Below are 26,154 nucleotides of genomic sequence, written 5' to 3' on the forward strand. Positions count from 1 at the left end.
ATTTATCCTGATTTTTTTCTTAAATCATTAAGAATAATTAGCTAAGAGGCAAACAAATCTCTGTGAGTTTGAGGGAAGCCTGGTCTACAGAGTTCCAGGTCAGTTAGGGCTATACAGTAAAACCCTGTCGTAACTGACACACACACACACACACACACACACACACACACACGCGCGCGCGCGCCTGCAGAGCTCTGAGTTTGAGGCTAGCCTAGTCTACAGGGTGAGTTCCAAGACAACTGGGGCTACACAGAAAAATCACTATCTTTTTGTTTTGTTTTAGAGACAGGATTTCTCTGTGTAACAGCCCTGGCTATCCTGGAACTCGCTTTGTAGACCAGGCTGGCTTCAAACTCACAGAGATCCGCCCACCTGTGCCTTCTGAGTGCTAGGATTAAAGGTGTGCAGCATCACCGCCTGGGGAAAAAAAAAATCCCCATTTTTTTTTAAAGGGAATAATTAGGCAATACTGGTCTTAAACTCTTTCTATACATCAGGTTGGACAAATCTTCCTGACACCTTAAACCGAGCTTATTTGTTTCTGTCCCATAATTTTCTAACTTTGTTCCATTTACATGTTCCAAACTGCAACTCCTCCACCCTTGGCAGGAGTCTGACTTATAACATATCATCTTTTCCATGAAGTCTTCTTGATAAACCCCTTCCAACCAGGAAAGATGTCTATTTTTCTGCCAGAGACACGGCAGTGAAATGGGCGCTTTCACCTCTTAGATGGCATATATTTGAGACAGTTTCCCAAAGTTCTCAGATTTTAGCTTTTCCATTAGTAAAATGAAAATAATGACAGGATCTACATTTACATTTTATGCTTACAATTACATTACTTAGGTTCCCCCAGAGCCATTCATGTTAGTCCATCTCAGCTGACTGTCAGAAAATAGAAAAAAAGAAAACAAACAAAACTCTGGCTTACTTGGGAATGTTGAGAAAAAGTAAAGGGGTAACAAAAATGGATACCTTTTCTTTTTATGAACTTATTCCTAAAAAGACAACTGACGGGTATGTCAATAGTACCTTAGAGTACTGTTTCTGAGAAATGGTACATTTGGTAAGCCAAAATTACATGCCATCTGCTTCTGCATAATCACACTGGCTAATAATCAATAGATCAGTCAGACAGCGATGATGAGAATTATGCTTTGCATAGACTTTCTTCATAGAAACCAGTTCAAATAGCTTTTATTGACTGGTACGACATATCTGCATGACCTGAACAGAAGAATATGAATATCTGAAGGCTTGTACATGCTTTTATGGAAGACATGTTTATCTTTCCCACAACCTTCTTTACAGTGATAAATACTGGGGGCACCACACTAATATAAATGATACCACTTTAAAGCTTTATTTTTTTAATAATTTTTGTGCATGTACACGTGTATACATGTGTGGACAGATGACCACAGTGGTAAGAGAAGGGTGGCCCTTACAGCTAGAATTATAGGCAATTGTAAGGCATCTGGAATGGAACTGAATTTGGGTCCTCAGAAGAGCTGTAAGCTCTTTCAACTGCTGAATTATATCTCTAGCATTTATCCATTATAACTCTTGATAAAAACAACAATGAATCAGGGGAAAAGACATTCCTCATTTACTATATTCTAAAAAGTCACAAGATAAACTAAATTTCAGATGAGGTGTATGTCTTTCCTTACTATAAAAAACTATTATTACCAACATGAAAGAGAGAGGTCCTTTTCTTCTTTGCATTCATCCATTCACATAGACCCAGTAACAGGTAAGTATAGCATTTAAATATCTACCATATAAACTAATTTTACAACAACAAAACAAGAGTCACTTATACAGAAAGCTTGAATGTCAGTAATTTGTAGCTTCCTTATTACCTGAGAAACTCTACAAAAGTAAAATATACTAGATTACATATACCTCTTATACAAACTGGCTTCATAATTTTGATTCTACTAAATTTAAAATATGCTGTAATAACATCTAAAATGGAACCAAAAGAAAAATTAATTTTAATAGTCTATTTATTTGCATTTTATCCACCACTAGAATTAACTATTTAGCACTTTCTCAATTTATCTTAGATTATTCAAATTTATTTGTACTTATTCTCTGACAGTTTCAAATACACAGAATGAAATCCAGCCATTTTCACTACTATTACCCTTTCTCTTCCTTCCTTCTTCTGTAGAAACCTTTCCATTTCTCAAGAAATCTTCCTTCTGCTTTCAAGTGTGTGTGTGTGTGTGTGCTCGCGTGCACATGAGAAAGAGATAGAGAGAAGGAGAGAATGAGTTTAATTAGTGTTACATTAGCACAGGAGGTTATTTACTGGAACATGGCATACTTTTCAGTGGCTACACCACTGAGGAAATGATTCTCCTTCCTTCCCCCAGCAACCATTAGTTACTAGAAACCAAGATTTTTATAATAGTGAACTTGTTCCTAAATAGTTACACTGGTGTTATCCAAAAGATTACATTATCTGTTTCAGGTTCCACTTGAATGAATGAATGCAAGGAAGTAAAGAACGTATCTCTACTACATTGGTGGCCTGTTTCAAGATATGCTACTTATTTCACATATTCTAAGAGAGAGTTGGGGCCTTATGAACTACTTTCTCTTTTCTGAGAGTACAACTCGCTAGGCAGCCCAGGATGGCCTGGAACTTATGATTCTGCTGTAAGGTTCCTAAAAGTTGACATTCCAAGTGCACATAATCACATTCAGACATACTACTATTTCAACTTAACATTTATTTATAGTATTATGCTACTTTATCCCCACATACTTTAAGTGTTGAACTTGATGATTTATTTCACATTCTCCTTTATTTGCTAATATTTATATGTATGTATGTAAACATAAGTATGTATTTAAGACAGTTGACACATTTCTTTAGAAAAGGAAAAGCACAGAATATAAATGTTTTCCTTTTAATAGTGTTGGCCTATATCGAAATATAAGCAAATTAAGATGTTAGTGTGATTCAGATGTGTGTGGCTCATGCTTCTAATTCTTGTATTTGGGAGGCAGAGGCAAGAGCACTGAGAGAGAAACTTTACCTAACTGAGTCATCTTACTAATCTGTAATTTAACCTCCATAAAGATGAAGTGACCATATGGCCACCTAGTGTATTAAAAAAGGCCATTCATAATAATGAAGCCTTTGTTTTAAAAATCAGAAGTCACTTTACAATATGGACATTAAAATTATAGTAGAAGAACCATCAATAAAATAGTTTATCATATTAAACAGATGAGTATAAATCTTGCTTGAAACAAATAACTAATAAATTGTTCAAAATGAATCATTTCCTGTAAATTAAAATCTGCTAAGCAAAAGTATTGATAAACTATTTGAATTTTAAGATCAGCTATTTTATTGATGTTTGGCTCTTTTTAAACTCATGTCCTGAATTCCTCAGATCTTCTGGGACAAAACCTCCTAGGTCAAAAATTAAAAATAAAAAAAAAAAAATCAGATGGGGCATGGAGGTACTTGCCTTTAATCCCAGTAACTGGGAGGTGAAGACTGGCAGATCTCCAAGTTTAAGGCCAGTGTGGTCTACAGGGGGAGTTCCAGGACAGAAAGGGCTACACAGAGAAACCCTTTCTTGAAAAGAAAACAAAACAAAAAAACTTCCTATAGTAGTTGCTCTTTGTTTTCTTTATGTGTTTTGCCTGCATGTATTTACATGTTAGACATGAATGGAATGCTTAATGCCTGAGGAGGCCAGAAAAGGGTACCCTGGAATTGGAGTTACATATGGTTGTTAACCATAGTGTTAGTCCTTGGAACTGAACCTGGGTCCTTTGGAATAACAATATAATACTTTTTCTTTCTTTTTCTTTTTTCTTCCTTTTTTTTGGGGGTGGGGTGGGGGGAGACAGGGTTTCTCTGTATAGCTTTGGAGCCTGTCCTGAAACTTGCTGTGTAGACCACGCTGGCCTGAAACTCACAGAGATCCACCTCCCTCTGACTCCTGAGTGCTGTGTGGCCACTACCTTTCTACATACTCTTACCTAGTGAGCCATCACTCCATTTCCTTTAAGGAAAATAAAGTTTATTTTGTTCTTTAGGTTTTCATTCATTCCCTTATAGTGCAAATATGATATACTATCCCACTAATAACCAATAAAAACAAGTTCACTAATCAAGGCATGAACCATGGGAGGCTGTAATGACAAAATGCCTCCTTTTTTCCCCTTCTTCTTTTTGGAGGTAAGGTTCCTTTGTAGTCTGGCTGTCAAGGAACTTGCTTTGTAGAGAAAATTAGCCTTGAACTCAGAAATTCACCAGGCCTCTGTCTCCCAAATGCTGGGATTAAAGGTGACAAAATTCCAATATGTGGACAAGTCATAAAACATAAATAGAAACAATTTTCTTTGTATATTTTACCTCATGAATACAACCATTAAGAAGATAAATTATGTAACAATTCTTCTAAATTTCAACATATACCTAATAAATTGTTTAATAGTTATAAGTACATTAACCAAAATGAAAGATATCCTAAACTACTACTAAATGCCAGAAATGTTACACCACTTAATTATTCTCCAAAAAGTTAGCAAGCTATTTATATCAGCAATCTAGCTCAAAAAGTAAGTGCTTTTGGCCACTGATAAAACATAATGTAACACCATAACATTCTTACCTGTTGAGGATGTTGGACAGGTTGTGAAGATAGAACCCCTGCTAAGCTACCTGATGGCTGGCCCTGGCTCTGCCCCTGTGCCTGAAATAAAAAAGCAAATACAAATTAGAGAAGGTTTATGCACATGAAAGTTACACTTTTGTATAAATACTTCAGATCCTCAGAAGACTGCTTGATTGAAATGAAACAGTTTGGTAGTGTAATACAAGACAGACCTCTAGGGTTTTTTGTTTTGTTTTGTAAGATAAGTTTAGGAAAAAGATTATAGAACATTTATGATCACATCTCAGGTAAAAATGAAACAAAAACACAAACACACTGATGTTAAAAACTTACTATTAATGGTGGCTAAAGTTTTAGCTGGCTTGAATAGTTAGATTCAATAATAAAACTGTCACAGGAAAAAATGTGTTAAGATATCAACATGAAAACATTTAATCTGGATAATTGAATAAAAACCACATTCAAAAGTGCTAATTTAGCTATCTTTTCCTATTTCTTGTAGTCATAGTAACTGATAAAAAAAATGTCAAACGTCTGTTAAAAACCAGTTTCTCAACAAGTATGTAATGGTTGATTCAGGTAACATATGGAAACATTTGAAGACATTCTAATTGTCAAAACTAGGGGAAATGGCTATAAGATGCTACTAAAAATTCTATAATGACCATACAAGTCCCCATTCAGAACAAAGGATTAACCAACCCAGAGAATGTGAACTATGTTGGGTCTGAGAAACTGAACAGCTTATTCCATTTAACAAGAAGTCTATATTAACTGAGAATACAATACAAGAATATATGTTGGGGAAATGAATGCATGTATACTATGCACACCGACATATGTTAAGAAAATGAAAAGGCTACCCTTATGGTTTCAATTCAATTTAGAAGAGGTTCTTCAATGTTTTTAGGGATATATCACACTCGATGAAAATTTAAATTATTTATTTTAATTTTTTTTTCTTTGCAAAGCTTGAAGGATAATGTAAGCATACAGCATGCCCATGCTATTTAAGTTTCAGGGCCCTTCTGCTTCTTACCACGACTCCAAGTAATGGATATACCTAAAGAGTATATGAAATAGTCATAACTTCTTTAATTCTGTGTCTCTTATTATATTTGTGTGAGTATGTATGCTCTTGTACGTGTGACTAAATTTTTAAATATATTCAGAGAACAAAGCTTGAGACACTACTGTTCCTGGCCTTTGCAACCCATTATTATAAATTCATGCAAAACCCAATAAAATCATTACACAATAGACTCTACCAGTTGTTATAATTTGACATAGTCCTTAACTGATTAATGTTACATTTGGGTCCTTAATACAGTGGTCTGATTGATACCGTTTCAAAACTACACCTTCATTTGTTAAGCCAAACTCATAAGATGTGTTTTCTTAAGTCCTACTTATAATGAAAGGCTCTGTGTTTCTTAACATTACACCAAAAAGTTTTTGCTACTTCCCATTTTGCTTTAAGGTTATACTTCTTTAATTTTTAAAAACTTATTTAGAGGAAGAAATTATACTAAATAATTTTACTGTATCCAAATATTCAAAATTGCATTTTCATTACTAAGGTAAATTTCCACATAGAGATTAGTCATTAATTCTGATGACTACAATCACAGGCAAACCAGGTAGTTTCTGCTTTATAGTTCATTCTTTAGTACAAATAGTTATAACCACAAAAAATTTCTATTAAGAAAATAAACAACATTCCTCATAAATCCATGATTCAGGGACATGAGATAGAATATTTAAATGCACTAGTGCAAAACAGGGTAGTTTAAAAGAATTGTGAAAGTTTTCCTATAACCTGTGGATGGAGTGTAGCTCCTCCTGAAGAATATGAGGCAGATAAGACCTGCTGAGTTGTGGTTCCTTGGGGGAAACAGAAGAAAAGTGGGGATTCTTGTAACACTGTCTGAGGCAGGCGAATAAAGGGCAATGAGACGTCAGAGGCAAAAGGTGCAGCTGTTCCCCCTGTAGGGGGAGGTGATTGAAAATCACTGAGATCTGACGAAGTAATTTGAGAGGAATCACTTGAATATTCTGGGCTTCCTATTGGCCAGTTCTGTCCCATAGGCTCAACCACAGAAATGGTCAATTCTGGGGCATGGTTATTACGCTGTTCTTCAGTAACAGGCTGCAGATGGCAATGCAATCCAACTGACTGAGGAGGCAGTTCTTCCTGACTTGAGTCCACTGCAACCTGTCGATTTCGGTAAACACGTTGAGGTAAAATCCCACCTCCTTCTCCTGAAGAAGAACTTGGTGTCTGAGCGTGAAATTCAAATACACAGTTGCTTCTGTTCTCACTGTTAGGAGTTAACACAGCTGGCGCAGAATGAGGAACAAAGACAGGGTGAAATTTCAAATGTGTAGCATCTGTACTGTTAGGCGCAGAAATACTAGAGAGGGGTGATGCTGGACTCGGTCCAGAATCTAATCTTAAATTCTGAAGGTGTCCTACCAGGAAAGCCTGTCCAGATGGAAATTCAAAGACAGAACTTGAGGCAGGGCCCCCAGGCACTGGCTTCTGTTCAGGTATCTGTTTCATAGGACTTGACAGTACTGGTGAGTTGTATGAAATGCCCTCATACTGTCCTGCCACCTGGGTCTGGTAATGCACCCCAGCTAGATATACTGTTTCCTGAGGAATAAAATAGTGAGCTTCTTCTGCCAGTACTAGTCCAGGTCTATAGTCACTGTAAATCTGGGCTGGCTCAAACACAGGTTGGGCCTGCATCTCACATAGATCTCTATTTACTCTACCGGCTGTAGTACCAAACATAACTATGGCCTCTGGTGTCCAGTTAGTTGGGCTGCCACCAGGTGGAAGAAGATTTTGGCCAACAGTCCTCAGCAGGGGTTGAAACTGGCGAGTTTGGGCTTCCAGGAAGGAGGTGCTCTTACGTCGTTGGGAAATGGCTACTTTCGGTGGACAGGTGGGAGGTGGTGAAAAAGAAACTGGACGTTCATGAATAGTTGGGAAAAATATCTGTGATTCTGGGTATGTTGGGGTCCCCCCATACGGATGCGCCATGGACTGAGGCTGTATCAACATGAATAAGACAAGTAATTCATACATTCAGTAAGTGAAATTACATCAAACATGCACAGCTGGATAGTTCTGTGTAACCCCATGAAGTGGCCACACTCAAATTTTAATAATTAACAATGCTTTTGGAAATTATGTGTATAGTAAAAATCCATTAAATACATCCAGGGCCAATAAAGTCAATCTTTGGTACTTCCTTTAATGAAAAAAAAAAACAGCTGTTTTTCCACAAATACGCTCTCCCAAAGCAAAGGTATGAAGTAAACTTCCTAAATGATTATTCTATTTATCTATAATAAATGTGTTCATTCTTAAAGTTTTGTCAATGGCAAATCCTAAAGTTAAAATATTACAGGACAACAAAGAATCCTACTATTTTTATAATTAAAAATATACTTTAATTTAAGCTACTGTTCCATAGTAGTCTATTAGAGGCTTCAGTGTTATTTTCATCAACTAAGAGTAAATGATCAGAAGAAATTTGTAATAGTATAAATCAAAAGGGATCTCCAGTAGATGGTCAAGTTCAATGGTGCACACTTATATAATGTTAGGACTTAAGAAGCTGAGGTGGGGGCCGGAGAGATAGACTCTGCTGTTAAGAACATTGACTCTTCTTCCAGAGGTCCTGAGTTCAATTCCCAGAAACCACATGGTGGCTCACAACCATCTGTAATGAGATCTGGTGCCCTCTTCTGGCCTGCAAGCATACATGCAGACAGAACATTGTACACATAATGAATGAATGAATGAATCTTTAGAAAAGAAAAAAAAGAAACTGAGGCAGGGGGATTTTTGAGTATAAGGCTATACTGAGCAATTATATGAGACACCATCTTAAAAAAATAAGACAACAAAAGGATAAGTGACTAGTTTTCTTCCTTTCTGTATCCAAAACTACAATTAATAGTTTTACTACAAAATGTTAGAGATGCTGAATCATTCTTCTGAACATTAGTAAGGGTTGAACACCACGAATTTTCTAATTCTGACAAATCAGATGAAATGGAGGTAATAAATAATAGCAAAATCAATTTAATAGCAATTTTTGTTTCCAGAATTAAGACTGAGCTTAGAATCGCAGCTTGCCAAATGCAATGCACATAATTCTCTACCAAGGACTGAACTCCTTTTTAAAATATATTGGTTTTAGGCTAGGGATATAGCTCAATAGAGTGCTTGTCTAGCATATGCAAGGGTCCAGGTTCAATCGTTAACAACACAAAAATGGGTGTGGGGGGGAAGGGTCAGAGGACAACCTCAGGTGTTGGCCCTCACTATCCAATTTGTTTGAGACATATCTCTGTTGTTTGATGCTGTCTACAATAGGCTGGAGGGCTGTGAGATTTTGAAGAGTCTGTTAACACTTGGTCTTCTCACCCCAGGAAAACTGGGATTATGAATGTGAACTACTGCGCCAGGCTTTACATAGGTTCTGGGGATCTGCACTCCATGCTTATGCAGTACTTTAGTCACTGAGCCATTTCTTCCTCCTGCTAGGAGTATTCTGCATCAAATGCTAACATTCTATTGATTATTCAAGTTTTATCCTAAGGCCATAACATAGGTAGTCATTTTCCTAACTAAATATCTTAAAATTCTGGTGACACTAGTTCAGAATATTAACTATATTTTCTGTTTGGAAAAGTAGCAAGCAAGGTCTTACAGCAACTAAAGTAATTTGAGAAGTTGTGTAGCTTCATAGACATTAATGGAGACAAGAAAAGTTATATATGCTATATGTTTATCTAATGTATTCAGTAGAGTCTATGTCCAATCTTATGTAATCTTTGGAGCGAAAAAGTACCTCCCAAAGAGGGAACAGCCTTTTAGCTTCCTGACATATCATTTTACACAATTAAAATCAATTTTTATTCCTCAATTGACTTGGTTTTAAAATACAAAGGATTCAATTAGTTGTATCCTTGAAGAATAAATTGAGGAGAGAAACATTTGGTTAATGTTTGGTAGAATCCATTTTGATTAGGCTAATAATGAGTTTAATAATGAGTAATACACATAGTTTTGCTAAGATATAAAAATTCAAACCCTTTTATCAATGGAAGCTAGGAAAGTATAATAAAAGCTATACTGATATGTGCTATTAAACAAAATTTCACTGCCTCCTTGCTTTTTATTCTCCTTTAAAGTATTCTTTAAAAAATGTTTTCTATAGGAATAGCTGTTATCCTAAAAGCACAACATATAACCAAGCTAATAGTTTGGTTTGGCTCTTTAATCAAATTTTCTATGCCTGGATGTATTCATTGGTAATAGTTTTTCACTTGTCAGGAAGTTTACATTTACATACAGTAGTGACAAAGAGGGAAGGCAGGCTGGAGCGTCGATGCTTGCGCTGAGAGGCAGAGTGCATAGGCAGGACACTCTCCAATGCTTTAGAGAGTTTTTCAGCAAAAGTTTCCTCAGGGGCAGTCCGAAGGAGGGAAGGACAAAGAGGTGCAGACAGCACTGGTGGTGGGGTAGAAGGAGCACTGGGAGAGATGCGGGATAGAGAGGGAACAGCAGAAAGATGGGGAACACAAACCGACATGCTACGGCCACGACGAGGCTAAACAGAAAACAAACACACATGAAAAACAGTACTTTGAAAACAAAATAACCAAATATACAGTGATAATAGGGCATAGTAAACAAAGAAATGTTCTACCCTCCCCAACTCTGCAAAGTTTAAAAGAAAAAAAAAGGAAATGTTTAGGTGAGACATAATTCTACAAAGCACAGCTGGTATATCATAACTAGTCTCCCTGTTTTGGTGTTTTTTTGCAGGTTTTCTTGTATGAATAAAAGATCAACTATTATCTTAACTATTTTGAAGTAATACCAACTATTAAGTGCATGAATTAATAAAATCTGACTAATAGGGTACCACACAAGTAACAATGAACTATAGTTCTAAAACCTTAGTAAGAGTATAAGAATAAATTTACTGAAGTATAAAATTTGGGAAGATTTTAGGAGTAGATTATTTGCAAGAGCTCTAAAAACTTGAGGAAAAAACTTTTCTATTTTAGAAGATAGTCTACAAGATACACTTGCAACTTTCTCTACAAAGGTTAAAAAGTCATCATCAAATAGAAGAAAAAGAATAGCTTTCTGACATTTACCACTAGTATTAGAAATACTTTGTACTTTTATAAAGGAGTCAGTGGGAGAAATGCCTTCAATAATCTCTAAAGAATTAACCCCTCCCACATATGATAAATTTAGTTTAAACTTACAAAGTTTGTAGTGCCCTAAGAGAAAGGGTTTAACATAGCTACGAGCTAGTCTAATATTGTGACGGTGCCTGGAGCAAGTTTATGATCTTTCTTTTACAAAACTGGCTTCAAAGAAATGCTTTTAGCCAGTCGGGCGGTGGTGGCGCACACCTTTAATCCCAGCACTCGGGAGGCAGAGGCAGGCGGATCTCTGTGAGTTCGAGGCCAGCCTGGTCTACAAGAGCTAGCTCCGGGACAAGAACCAAAAAAGCTATGGAGAAACCCTGTCTCGAAAATAAAAAAAAAAAAAAAAAGCTTTTTAGCCAAACTTGGAGTTCATCAGTATGTATCATCATGATTAAGTTCATTTTGGTTACAAATTTTTACCTTTGTCTCTCTTTTTAAATTTTCTCTTAGGCACAGTAAATTCTTTTTTTTTTTTTTTTTTTTTTTTTTTTTTTTTTTTTTTTTTTGGTTTTTCGAGACAGGGTTTCTCTGCAGTAAATTCTTAAAATGAAAAAAAGAGTAGGATTATAAAATGTTTTATTATTCTAAATATTTGTAATTCTTTATAATCACTCTAGAAGACTATCATCAAAAAGTTAGAGACAGTCTGATTTTAGAATAGCAAATAAATACAGCTAATGTTAATGGCTTGAGCATTTAATATCTGGATGAATGATCAATCCTATTTCTCTTAAAAAGAAAAAAAAAGACATAACCCCATGATGAGGAAGCCAAGAGTTGAAAATAACTGTGAAACAAAGAAATGAAGAAGTGCTGACAACTAATATTTGTCGGTATATTGAAATAAATCACCCAAGGTCATTTGCCCTACTTAGGTTAAGAACAGATTGTTAAAAGGTTAGTATATATTAGTGGTACTTTTCTTTGAATTAATGTGGCCATTCATCTTGGGACCTAAGTCCAAAGCAGAACTGATCCATCAATGGACTCCAAAACAAGCATCTTTTATGAGTGAAAGTATTTTCCTGAAAAGTTTTTTTTTTTCACTTAATGAAGACATAAGAATTCTACAAAGTTCGGATTAAAAGCCTTCTGGGAAGGAGGGAGGAAAATCAGTCTGCTTAAAGATTGTACTAACAAGTGATTAAAGTGAACAGTTATCATCTAATTCCTTTCTGAAGTATATGATCTTTTTTCCTCTGAATACCTCACAGAGAGTCAGCAAAAAAATAAATGGGGATATTTTATTATTCATCTAATTTAACTTTCACTATTGCAAAAGGACAATGTGCATATACATCATATTCCAATAAATTTATTACTTCTGTAAGCTGACTCTGAAAATAAACTGGTAATAAAATAAATACCAAATAAAGGAAAAGGTAAATGAACATATACTGGGAAAGGAACACGCATAGCAACTGATGATCAACTAAATACAAGCAATAAATTAGTCAGAGGTCATACAATAAAAGATTCCTTTACTCTATAATACTCACATGCAACATTCTATTAATAGTTTGGAAGGTCTTACCTGGTTTTTATACAAAAGAAAATCTTATAGAAAACACTTGTTACTTTCAAAAACATTTTACAAAGTCTTGCCACCCACAAATCATTTGTTGTATCTAGTTTATGCCACTTTGAACAGATTTAATTCCTAGGTGAAGAGAGTGCAGTTCAGTCTTACTGTACACAGCTACTTTGTGTTTGAAGTTCAGCTAATTCTCACTTGTTAATGTGTATGTTACTAAACTCCTCTGGTTATACTCTTATAAACTTATTTCCTTTATAAATAACATCAACCCTCAGTCTCTATGCTGAGTTGGTTCCAAGCCACCCCAACAGAAACAAAAATCTGCAGTTGTCCAAATCTTTTATATAGATTATCATAGTATTTGCATATAATCTCTAGATTACTTATAACACCCAATTCAATTCTAAAGGCATTTAAAAATTGTTGTATTACTAGGGAATATATCAAGAAAAGTCTGTACGTGTTCAGTACAGATAAAAATTTTAAGCATTTTACTATTTAAATCCACCCACATGAAAATCACAGACAACAAAGACTGACTAGACCATTTATATTTTCTACCTTAGACTCACATTGCTACCTAGATGACATAAGAAATAATCTGAAGATTACCTATTGGCTATCATTTTAGTATTACATTTCCTTATGCAGTTACTCACCATACTTGAGGGTGGATACACCCCATGAGGCTGAGATTGTGCTTGGATACTAGAAGCTGTATGCCCCGGTGCTGTGCCAGTAGAATGTGCCTGTTCATGTTGGGAGCCATAGGAAATTGTCTGTTGGCTGCTCACTCGAGATTCTGTGAAGACAGATGATCCCTGACCGCTGTCAACTGTTCCATCAGCTGAAGGATAAATGAATTATTAGAGGGTGGGAGATGGAAGAGGGAGAAGTTTACATTGTAGACTCATTACATTAATGTTATTGGTTATTTCTTTGTTAAAATGTGGAGTAAATCTTAAAAACTGAATAGGCCAGTGGTGGTGGAGCTCGCTTTTAATCCCAACGCTCAGTAGGCAGAGGCAGGTGAATCTCTGTGAGTTCAAGGCCAGCCTGGTCTACAGAATGAGTTCCAGGACATGAACCAAAGTTACACAGAGAAACTCTGACTTGAAAAACCAAAAAAAAAAAAAACCAACCAAACAAACAAACAAACAAACAAAGCAAAACCAAAAGAATAGCAGTCTTATTAAGATGTGAGCCTGTTTCGCCTTGACTGGAAGTCAGGGGGAGTTTGAGCTTATTTTTGCTCTCTCAAAGTTGTTGACAACAGATGTGGCTACAAACAAGAGATTCTGACTTAGAGTCAACGTGGCACTTGAGACAATTAAGTACCTGTCTACATTTAAATGAGGGACTTGTGCAAAAAAGTAGTAATTTTAAAAAAAATTTCTTGTCAGACAGTAGTGGTGCATGCCTTTAATCCCAGCATTTGAAAGGTGAGAAAGGAGGATCTCTGAGTTCAATTCCAGCCTGATCAACATATATAGTTCCAGGAGAGCTGAAGCTACACAGAGAAACCCTGTCTCCAGAATAAAAACAAAACAGCAATAACAAAACAAAAAATTTCTGATTGTCACTGAATGATATCATCTTAAATTGAATTTAACTTCGAGGTCTTATTCTGTGGAGACCTGTGTTTACTTGATGTTAAATATTTAATTCAATTAATGAGCACTGGTCTCAACAACCTTTGGTCTCCTAGGTAGTTTTGCTAAAAGAGTTGAAACCAGATTAACAGCTTCAATTATAAATAGCAAAATTTATTTACCCTTCATTATTTGCAAATTTAACTTGAAGGAACTAAATAAAATAGATAAATAACCTACAAACTCAAAATGTCAAGACACTAAAAGTTTTCAAATACCCTTATATCTTAAGCACATTTTCTCAGTGTTTCACCCTTCTATTAATAATGAGTACAAGAACGAAAATAATCAAAAGCATCACTAGCACTTTGATTACTTCTCCTAACACTTACATAACACAGATATACTAGGCTGCTGATACTGTAGCTGTTGATGTTGATCTGCTTCGGGTTCTTCAGGCTCTACTTGTGTAGAAACTGAAGCAGAAGTGGTGGGAGCAGTTGGTATGCCGGTGCTAGCAGAAGAGAGTTGCTGAATTCCTGCTTGGGAAACACTTGGTGGTTGTTCATTCTGCTGTCTGAGACTGCTCTCTTCCTGTTTTCTTTTTTCTTGCTCTTCTCGCACCAACTGCCGCTGCTCTCGTTTTCTCTTAATTAATGACACCCTGTCTTTGATAGCTTTAGCCATGGTCTTGTGATCACCTTCACAGACATACCCAGACTCCACCTACAGAATAAAAAGGGTATATTAAGAAAAAGGATTTTTGGAGAAAATTACTTCAAAACAAAATGAAACAAACAAATGAACAAACAAAAGGCACTGTAGAAAAGTAGGTTAGTCATTTTGGAGGGGTGCATGTATTTTTTTTCAAGTTTTATAATGTTTGAGACCAATTTTACAGTTGGTCCCAAACTTGAAATCCTCTTGCCTCAGTTTTCAAGTACTGGAATTACAGATGTGTGCCACTAACATCAGAGACCTTAGGATTCTTCTTCACCAAACAGTAAAATTACCAGTCTGCATTATATATTTCCCCACAATTGTGGTAAACAAAGAGTGGATACCACCATTTCTATAGAACATTACATAAAATTAATAAAAAATAAGTACCTCTTTCATATCTGACCCCTTTTCTACTTCTGAATATTTTTGTTGTTGTTGTTGTTGTTTTTTTAATAAATCCTAGAAAGGTTATTTTATGACTACCTTTGTATAACAACTGGCTATTTTAGGCACTGGGGCATACCTAGATTTGGTTTCCTAAAAGGGTTTCCTTTTAAAACAGTGATCTTTTACACATATTTAAAGTAAGGATACATCAGAGTGATTTGATCTTGAAAACACCATTCAAAGTAAAAACTGTTTTCATAATATTTATTTTTATTATTTAAATTGTATGTGTGAGTACAGGTGTCTACAGAGGCCAGAGGTATCCAATCCCCTGGTGCTGGAGTTATAAGCAGTTGTGAGCTGCTCAATTTGGATAACTGCTGGGCTACCTGTCCAGCCACCAAAGCAAAAATACCTTATAATTCTGTATCTTTCTCTAGTGTTTATAATGATGGGTCAAAAGCTAACCACTGTTTAGAAACAATTCCAAACCTGGTCTGATTGGTTATACCTGTAATTTCAGCACTCAGGGAACAGGAAGAACATAAATTCAATGTTCCCAAAGCAAAACAGCATAACTAACACATTTTTGACTAAAGTCAGCTACAGTCAGCTAGAAGTATTCACCTTTATATTAAGAAAGACTCCAGAATACATTCCGGTCTATTTTATTCATTCACTTATAATTACATGTTATTTTCCTCAAATAAAAACTTTAAAGGACTAAAAACCGACCCACATTATCAAAACAATACCAAAAAAATACAAAGAAGGTCTTAAAGAAAAATCATAGAAAAATCCCCCTATCCAAAGACAAACCATACGGAATCACACAACCTCATGTTAATGAGACATGCAACATACAACACTCATTAGATAAAAGTTTGTTTTTTCCCCTATTGGTATCAGTATACATAAATCTATAACAGTTAAGGGCCAATTTACCATTTCTTGAGCAACATCTTCTGGTACATCCCTCTCCAAATCAAAGGAAAATTCAATAGCTTCATTGTCTTTGTATTTTCCCTTTAATTTCTTAATATCTTCAATACGCAGCCATAATTTAATAGCTATCTTTTCTCCATCATCTTCTTCTGCTAATTCTACCCGTACCCCTGTTTCCTCCTGGAAAAAGGCATGGTTCAAAAGGTCTTTGATGGAATATCTTTCAAAGAAAAAGAAAATTAAAAAAAGAAGTCATTAGTTTGAAAAGATTATTTTTCTTTCTTTCTGAGACAGTATCTCCTATGTTGCCCAAGCTGGCCTCAGACTAACAGAGCATTTACAGACATAAGAATGACTTTTAAATGTATGTGTTTACTATTATTTAATTAAGGAGAAAAAAATCTATGATAGAAAAACTAGGGAAAATTTGTGATTCATTTTAACATTAGACTATCTGAATGGTAATGCTACAGCGTGTGTGTGTGTGTGTGTGTGTGTGTGTGTGTGTGTGTGTGTTGGCAACGGAATCCAGGACCTTGCACATAGTAGACAAGCACTTCTTCATCCCCAGCCTACCATCTTATGCCAATCTGTTTTATTAACAGCTGATAGAGACAATTTTTAAACCAAATGATCTAATTTCATTAGTCAGAATAATTATGGAAATAATGCACAGAATATCAAAGCTTCAAAACACCACAGAAAAATAGCCCCCCAAAAAAGAAAAACAAAAACAACCCAAAACAATGACAACAAAACACTGTGTAGGACCTTCTCTGGTCCTTGAACAATAACAATGGAATACCATTTCTTGACTATTATAAAATGAAGGCAGAGGAAGGTTAAGATTCTTTTTTTTTAATATTTATTTATTTATTTATTTAGTATACAATGTTCTGTCTGTATGCCTACAGGCCAGAAGAGGGCGCCAGACCTCATTACAGATGGTTGTGAGCCACCATGTGGTTGCTGGGAATTGAACTCAGGACCTTTGGAAGAGCAGGCAATGCTCTTAACCACTGAGCCATCTCTCCAGCCCCCAAGGTTAAGATTCTTTCTCAAAGTTTTACAGTTATAAATAATATAATCATAACTAAAACATAAATTTGTTGTTTTCTAGTTTGGTACTTTCTATAACAGCAACCTTTATTTACTACAATAAATCCTTTCAATTCCTTATCAACAACTTGTGGATTAGGCAAGTCAAAGGTTGGATGCAAAACAATCAATCTTTTTAAAAATATTTTATTGATTTTATGTACATTAGTGTGAGGGTATTAGATATTCTGGAACTGGAGTTACAGACAGCTGTGAGCTGCCATGTGGGTGCAGGAATTGAACCAGGGTCCTCTAGAAGAGCAGCCACCTAGGCGTCTCTCCAGCCCCACAATCAATCTTCTTTATACAAAATACCAGTAATCAAAGAAACTTTTCCATCCAGAAATGAAACAGAATGTTTTTAAAACTCAAAACAAATATCCCTTTGTTTAAACTGAAAAAGTCTTAAAAGAGCTTCTAAGGGCTGTGTATCTCAAAACAGAAACTCATAGATAACTATCTGCTGACCGGTCTGAAAGATCATGATGTAGAGCTCTTCTAAATAACAAAGTTTTGAAAAGAACATGAGACTAGAAGAGTTAAGATATGAAATTCTTGAATTTGGCTGATATAGCCAATTGTGGCCATATTTTAGGGGATAGGTTATGCTCAATTTACAGTTTATATTAATTTAGGATGGTGTGCCTTTTGTTTTTAGACTGATATGGAGGTAAGTAAGGCAGATTATTTTTCAAGTAATCATCTATCTTTGCTAAGCCTACAGGTGACCCATCAGCTACACTGCATAACTGATACTGGACACTCTTCTCAGAAAAGCTTTGTTTGTACAAATGACTAAGGCAGCTCTTCTTCTAAGCCTTGCATGAAATCTCTGTTTACTCAAAGGAATTTTTAATGTTTTGCTCTTTTTCAATCCTGGTATAATGGTAGGAAAATAAAGGCCTGTAGAGATAAGCTGATTTTCAAAAGCCAAGATTTTACTTTACTTTCAAATTTCAGAGGGAGAATGATTAATGAATCAATTTTTTGCATTGGAGAATGAACTCTACTGTAGGGTTTTCTAAATTGAATGTAGAGACTGTATGAGGTGGTTCTGGTTTAAACATAACTTACTTAAACATCACTGAGTCACATTTTTACAGTTAGAGAGCAAATCTGAGTAGCTTCAATGGAAAGAATCCAATCTTTAAAAATTTTTAAAAATGTTATGAATGGAAAAATGAAACACAAGTATTAAATATACCTCACATTGTTCAAGCAACACCAGGGGTCAAAGAAGCAACTTACCTTTCATCTTTATTTTGTCGGATACATCCTTCAATAATTTCCTTCACTTCAGGAATTGCTACTTTGTCAAAACTGGCTGGCTTCACTCCCTAAAATCCATAAAAATAGCCACAAAAATGTTAATGAAAAGAGAATCTTGATTTTTTTTTTTAAACAGGCTGCCTTCTTAATGTCCCTTGCCTTTTTTTCTGATGTATATGCAGGACCTAATCCATGTAGGGATCAGAGGTAGGAAGTGGCAATCTCAAGAAACAATAAGGAATACGGCAGATCTTACTTTTACAGAAAAAAAAAATTTAGGCTCATGACAATATCTTGCCTTACATTTAAAATGGTAACCAGGTGTTCTGATTGGTTAGAAAATCTTGTGCTCAATCTTGAAAACTAACACATCGATTAATTCAGCCTTTATTTGGACATTGAACCCAGAGATAGGTATGAATTTACAGAGTTTGGTAAGCATCATATTATATGATACTATTCTAAAAGCTTTACACAAAGAATTACGGGTTAGTATTGTTTTGGCAGGATAACTAAGGAGCAACTTTATATAAATAAAACAGAACCAGAAACTGTTGGGAAGCGGAGGCAGGAGGATCAGGCATTCAAGGTTATCCTTGGAGTAATATGTCAGCATGAAGCCTCTGATCAGGAGAAGCCTCTCACAAATATTAACAGGCATCCTATTGGGGTGCTGTCTATGAGCCCCCAGCTAGAAAACTTACTGGTACCACTGGAAATGTTTCACAACTCTCCTTATACCCTTCCCTGTATCCAGCCTGGGAATCATGAGAGTCTGGCTACAGAATCTTACTATCAATTAACTCCTCATCCCCATCCTTTAAAAGGTCTAAAAAGAAACTCCCTCCCTTGCCATTCAGATCTTGATTCTTTTCAGAAAAGGGACTCTCCTCAGAGCCTTTTCAATGCTACTTCTCGTTTGTCAGTAGGTTCCTGGAAATAAAAATAACATAAAATGTTTCTAATAATCCTATGTGAAGCAAAATGGGGTTCAAGACCATGAGTAGATAAATAAATCAGCTTAGTCAACCAGGCTGTCTTCCCCCAATTGACCCTGGTACCTGCTAGGTTACAAGGTCACCTCCACCAAGTTCATACACAATATCTACAAAGATTTTCTTGGTGACTCATTCTTCATAGGCTATGTAGTCTTCCTTCTGCTCTGGGCTAGAATCTACCTATGAGCCCCCAAAGGTAACCTGATGTGGGATTCCCCTCTGTATGCTGTAATTACCATTAATGAATAAAGAAAGCTGGCTTGAGCATATAGCAGGGCAGAACAGAGGTAGTCAGGGAAAACTAAACTGAGTGCTGGGAGAAGGAAGGCAGAGAGCTTGGAGAAGCCATGTAGCCCTGCTGGAGAAGACCCAGAACTTTACCCGGTAAGCCACAGCCTCGTGGCGATACACAGATTAATGGAGATGAGTTAGCCAGAAATACACTTAAGCTATTGGCCAAACAGTATTGCAAATAATATGCTTTTGGTGTGATTATTTTGGGGTTGAGAAGTCCGGAACAAACAAGTGGCCTCCTACAACAGTAACCTACCAGGCAACTTCACCAAATTCTTGCTTTCACAACTTTTTTTCCTCATTGTTACAAGTGTCCTACCTGCTGATTACAATACACGCAGATTTGACAAAAAACAACCTCTTCTAATAAACTCCTTAGTGCCCAGTAATCTTCTAGTGTCCTCTTGAACCACCTGCCCCATCTGAAAACTGCATAGAGTTCAAAGGTCAGCTTGAGTTACATGAGATCCTGTCTCAAAACAAAATGAATAAACTAATAAAAAGCATAAAAGGCAAAATAATCAGGCTCACATGAAATAAAAGTATTACAATTAGTTTAGAAGAAAACTCATTAGCCTACTCTATGTGAAACTAAATAGCATCACTGTGTGTCCTAGCTAGGGTTACTATCCCTGTAATGAAACACCATGACCAAAGCAATTTGGGGAGGAAAGGGTTTATTTGGCTTACACTTCCATAGTATTATCAAAGAAAGTCAGTACTAAAACAAAGCAGGAACCTACAGGCAGGAGCTGATGGATGCTGCTTACTGGTTTGGTCCTCCTTTCTTGCTCAGAAAAACCTTTTTTTGGTTTTTCAAGACAGGGTTTTTCTGTGAGTCTGTACTGGAACTTGCTCTGTAGACCAGGCTGTTCTCAAACTCAGGCATGTGCTACCACTACCCAGTCAGCCCACTTTCATATAAAACGCAAGCCAACCAGCCCAAGGACAGTACCACCCATATGGGCTGAGCCCATGTCCATAAATCACTAATTTTAAAAATGTCCTAGTCTTGCCTACAGGCCCATCTTATGGAGTCATTTTCTTAACTGAGGTTCCTTCCTTTAAGATGACTTTAGCTTGTGTCGTGTTGACATAAAATTGTTCAGCACACAGTGATAGTTCAGAGTTTTCATGAAATATAAATTCTTTGGCCAGATGTGATGGCACATGCCTTTAATTCTAGCACTCTTAAAGCAGAGGCAAGTGGATTTCTAAATTAGAGGGCCAGCCTGCACAGTGAGTTCCAGGATATCCAGGGCTATTTAAAAAGACTCTGTCTAAAAATGCAACCAAATAAATATATCTTTGTGAATAAAGCCTTCAGCAACAGGTCAAAACGGCACTACCTTGGAGGTAAGTTAGAAGTAAAAGGACTCAGTATGTATTTATTGCAATTTCATTTTAGTAATGATATGGATTAAGAATTCAGAGACAGTACCAGGCACAGTGTCATATACTCCTTTAAGTTTGAGGATAGCCTATAACAGTGAGTTCTAGGCCAGCTAAGGTCCTGTCTAAAAACAAAACTCCCAAACCAAAATAAAAACAACCTCCAAAACAAATTCAAATAGATATACCAACATGTTGTACAAGCGATGGTATAATTCTATAAACACATAGATGAGAGAGGAAAGTTACATAAATTCTAATTATTTGTATAGTCTCAGTAACACACATAAAGCTAGTGATAACTGGATCACAGAAAGGTACATAATCACTCACAATCCTAAATAAAATACAGTAGTCTGACTTCCTTATCTGTGGCTTCACTTTTCACTGCTTTAGTTATTTGCAATCAACTATAGTCTGAAAATATTAATATTTGTTTTGATTCTGTTCAAGAAATGACCTTGTTAATACAATCTTTTATTTTCTATTAGTTATCATTGCTTATTTCCTGTTATGTCTAATTTACATATATTAAACTTTATTATAGGTGTACTAAGTCTGTGAAAATGTATTATAAGATTCAGAATTATCACTGGTTTCAGGCATCCACTGGAATTATCTACTGAGCGATTCAGTGTCAAAAAAATCATTAAACATAGAAATTAGATGCAGATTTGGTTAATTCTCATTAATTACCCATTGCATTCTTTCAAGCCCTGATTTGGAAAATTGCGCTCCTGATGCTAATTTTTCAAAGCAGCTAACTGTGTAGTAGAGTGCCTTTAATCCCAGTACTCAGGAGGCAGAGGCAATGGATCTTGGTATGTTTGAGACCAGCCTGGTCTACAAGAGCTAGTTCCAGGACAGACACCAAAGCTACAGAGAAACATTGTCTCAGAAAAAAAAAAAAAAAATCTTTCATTGTTCTTCATGTAATCATCCAACTTGACTAGGACCATTTGCTGAAGATGCTCCCTTTTCTCCAATGTGCCCTTTAGTCTCTTTGTAAAAAATAGCAGGGATGGTAGTAATACCTACAACAGTGTTTTGTCTTGAAATTTTGACGATGACCACAGTAATCTTTTGGTAGAATGGCCACTTTTATAATATCAATCCTACTAATTGGGTATGGGAAGTCTTTACATCTTCAGTTGTCTTTTTCAGTATCTTTAAGTTTTCATTGTATAAATTTTTCCCTTCCTTGATTAGATTTATTACAAAATTACTATTATTTGCATGCTACTATGAATAGGATTGTTACCCAGATTTCTTTCTTGATATTTTTGCTGCTGGTATCTAAGGAGGCTTCTGAATTTTGTTTTAAATTTGTATTCTGTTTCTCAAAAAAACAAACAAAAAAGTTTATATTCTGCGACTTTGCTGAATGTGTTTATCAGTAGCCAGAGTTTTCTGGTGGAAGCTTTAAAATCTTTTATGCATAGAATCATATCATCTGCAAATAAGAATACTTTTATTTCATCCTTTCCTATTTGTATCACTTGTTAACACCTTCATTTATCTTACTGCTCTAGCTAAGACTATACTAGTTAGTATCAGTGGGGAACGTAGACACTCTTTTCTTAATACTGGTTTTAGTGGAAATGTTCTTCATATAATCCTAATAAAACAAAAATAATACTGCTATAGTCAAAAGCTGCTGTAATAGAGCAAGAGGGGTATTTCAAATTTAAGACTAAAGGAAATAGAAAATGGAAGTTGTAATTCAGTTGGTACGGTACTTGCTTAACACATATGAAGCCCTGGGTTGATCTTCAACACAGCATAAACTGAAACTAGGGTTGCATGACTAATCCTGCCACCCAGGTGGTAGAAGCAAGAGGATCAGATATTTAAGAGCATCACACACCTTTTGTTCTTAAGATATAAGAACTTAATAACTCATATTTTTAAAAGTTGGTCTAGATTATTCTAAAACATGGTTTTTGGCACCAGAAAGAACACAGTATTAGCAATTTGTTCTTGTGATAAAATTGCATTTTATTTCTTTTTAACGTGTATAATTTCAATAGAGATGAAGATTAACTTAAAAGCTCTACAACCCTGCAAAAGCAACCCCCTTTCTTTACTCTTCAACTTAATCCTACTCGGTACTGTTCCAAATAGTAAAAGCAAATATATTTCCTACCTTTTCTACATAAAGTTAGAAAACACAAAACCAAAAAGAATACTAAGATAGAAACACTGGGTTACTCTTAAAGAAAAAAAATTAAGCTTTATTCACTAAGGACAAATACTTTTTTCACGCCACTCATCAGAACCAGCAACTTAGCTTTAAAAGTATTCTTGCCTTATTGTTTCAGTTCACAGGTTCTATCTTTGGGCAATCGTGTCTCTATATATACACAGCTCCTGCAGACAAAGAGACTCTTCTTTAAGTGTCATAAAACTGTGCACTTTCTCATTCTGTTTTGAGACTGTTGTTACAAAGTCACTTCTGTAACATTTCATACACAGTATAAAAACTGAGTAATTTTTTTACTCCAAAGGCCATATATATCAAGAGATGATTAAGAGAATGTTTATCAAATATGTTGCTTTATTTGAACTAAAAATTTTTATAGACACTGGTTTCTTTAATTCTGTATGTTTACGGTCGTCAACTAATCTGCTGGAAACACAGAACTGAGTCATAGTATAGAATTCTTTGGCTCAATATTCAATTTCTTAAAACTGTCAGGGATTGTCTCAAAGCTTAAGTTTCAAATGTTAGGTTTCAAACATTTAATCTCTTGCTTGATAAAAGTAAAACTTGCCCTAACCAATCAGAATTGAGAAAAACATACTGCCTCACACAGAATAAACCACAGAACATTAAATAACTTCAGCAGTTTAAGTGAAACTTTCTATATACGTCATCAGGAAGGCTACGATATGCTCTACCCAGACTGGAAATTCTTACCTCATTTATACAATCCTTTTGAGAGCAGCAGCAGCAATGAGAATTTACAATAACAAATACTGAACAAAAATCTGTCTTCATAAAATCCATCAGAAAAGACAAAACAGCTTTGTTAAAGAATTTAGAGAAAAATTAAAGGGAAAGCGGATGGAAATATAACAACTTAGCCCACAGCATAAAGAAGACAAATATAAAAGTCAGACTGGAGCATAGTTTCTTGTTGAATGGCCATGTTTCCCAACTGAGCTTGCTTTACTCAGCCAACACTCTATTTAGATTGGCTCTGTGGATATAAACCACATGTTGAAAGACACGGCAACAATTTTTCTACTAGTAGTTTCTTCTGCTTTTCCTACAATAGCAATACATTCCTTGGATAAGCAGGGAGACTTTTATTTGCTCAAAGCTCCACCCACTGCATCCAAAAGTTCTGCCTCCTTGATTCTGAAATCTACCTTGGAGGCTTTCCTGAATGTAACACTAAATACCTAGCTACTGAAACACCTCCTTCATAACAAACATGTTGAAATTATGCTTTATTTAAAAGTGGGGGGTGGGAGTGGAGATTGAGCTTAGGCAACAGAGCAAATTCAAGGTAAACATCAAGCAGAGGGACTGGCAGTTATCCAATTAACTCATACTTTCACTGGTTGTTTTCCTAAGGACCCAGGTTTGATACCCACCACCCACATGGCAGCTCACAACCATATGAAACTCCTGTTTGAGGGAATCAGATGTCTACTTCTGACCTCCATGGGCACCAGGTACACAAGTAGTACACAGAAATAAAAGCAGGCAAAACACTCATGCACAGAAAGAAAGAGAGAGAGAGAGAGAGAGAGAGAGAGAGAGAGAGAAAGGGAAGAAGACAGTTGTTTTTTTTTAAAGTATGCACAATAGCTCCTTTGTTTTATCAACTGAAAAAATAGTAATATTAGGGCTGGAGATATAGTTCAGTGGTAGAATGTTTGCTCAGCATGCATGAAGACCTGAGATCAACTCCCATTGTGTGTGCAGGGGGGTAGTGATATTAAACTGCTTTCCACTCCCTCATAGCTTAAAAAAAAAAAATAATAGTGAATTGGTATACAGAAGCAGTAAAGGTTTATATTTCTTTTCCCTCCTATTTATTAAAAGCCTTAATTAACATGTGCATGAACCCAAATAAAAGCTACTTTGTATTTAAGTGTTGTTAAATTTTTCTTCATAGTATTAATACAGTTAAAAAAAAAGCACTGTTTGTGGCATTGTAATAATGGGTAACAAAATAAAGCTGTATACTTTGTAATGATGTAAGACTGAATCCCAAAGAAGACAGTACATGCCAAGGTTTCAATCACTGATAGATAGTAAGAGTTGGATGCTATTTGGTAGAAATACTTCTACTCTAGGGACAGTTAGGTTACTCAGTGAGCAAAACCACTTGCCACTGACTGAGCCTGGATCTAAGTTCAATCCATTAGAAGGAGAGTACAGACTCCTAAAAGTTGTCTTCTGACCTCTACAAACACTGCTGTGATGCATTCATTAGCCCCCCCAACACAAAATACATACAACTACAACAAACAATAACAACAACAAATCACTTCTCTTCTAAAGGGTAGAAATACACTAATTCTAACATGCTATCTCAAAACAGCTACCAATAATTTCTGGTTCAATATTTATCACTACCAAGCAAGTAGTCAGGTGGTGGGCAGAATTATAGTAGTTCTTTTAACTTACGCATACAAGGAAGATTGTTTAAGGCTATGCTTGGCTATCTCAAAGAGATTTTTTAAAAAATGCCTTTTCCAGCAGGGCGGTTGGGGGCGCACGCCTTTAATCCAGCACTTAGGGAAGCAGAAGCAGGTGGATCTCTGTGAGTTCAAGGCCAGCCTGGTCTACATGAGCTAGTTCCAAGACAGGCTCTAAAACGTAAGCAAAATCCTGTCTCAAAAAACTAGGTAGATAGATAGATAGATAGATAGATAGATAGATAGATAGATAGATAGATAGGCAGGCAGGCAGGCCGGCCGGCCTTTTCCATACTTTCGTACTTCTTTAAGATATGATTATTGTGGCTAGAGAGATGGCTCAGCAGCTGGGAGCACTG

The 26,154-nt window shown here is 35.9% G+C and overlaps 1 protein-coding gene across 17 annotated transcripts in view; it reads right to left on the bottom strand.

The window, feature by feature from the left end:
• The window catches only part of Wnk1 (WNK lysine deficient protein kinase 1), a 118,716-nt gene that overhangs the window by 31,950 nt on the left and 60,612 nt on the right, over positions 1–26,154 (bottom strand). For 13 of the 17 annotated variants that reach the window (XM_041634796.1, XM_041634805.1, XM_041634787.1 and 10 more), the window contains exons 5-9: positions 18,435–18,523; positions 16,089–16,308; positions 14,426–14,759; positions 13,101–13,288; positions 4,653–4,733 (exon numbers count right to left, since the gene is read on the bottom strand). In XM_041634796.1, coding sequence (XP_041490730.1) covers positions 4,653–4,733; positions 13,101–13,288; positions 14,426–14,759; positions 16,089–16,308; positions 18,435–18,523 — 912 coding nt within the window. Of the gene's footprint in view, positions 1–4,652; positions 4,734–6,474; positions 7,720–10,030; positions 10,289–13,100; positions 13,289–14,425; positions 14,760–16,088; positions 16,309–18,434; positions 18,524–26,154 lie in introns of those variants that run through there. The other 4 variants (XM_041634867.1, XM_041634850.1, XM_041634885.1 and 1 more) reach the window with 3 other exon arrangements.

The sequence above is a fragment of the Microtus oregoni genome, unplaced genomic scaffold, assembly GCF_018167655.1.
Source record: "Microtus oregoni isolate MIOR12 unplaced genomic scaffold, Mior012 000002F_ref0000024, whole genome shotgun sequence".
Taxonomy (NCBI): domain Eukaryota; kingdom Metazoa; phylum Chordata; class Mammalia; order Rodentia; family Cricetidae; genus Microtus; species Microtus oregoni.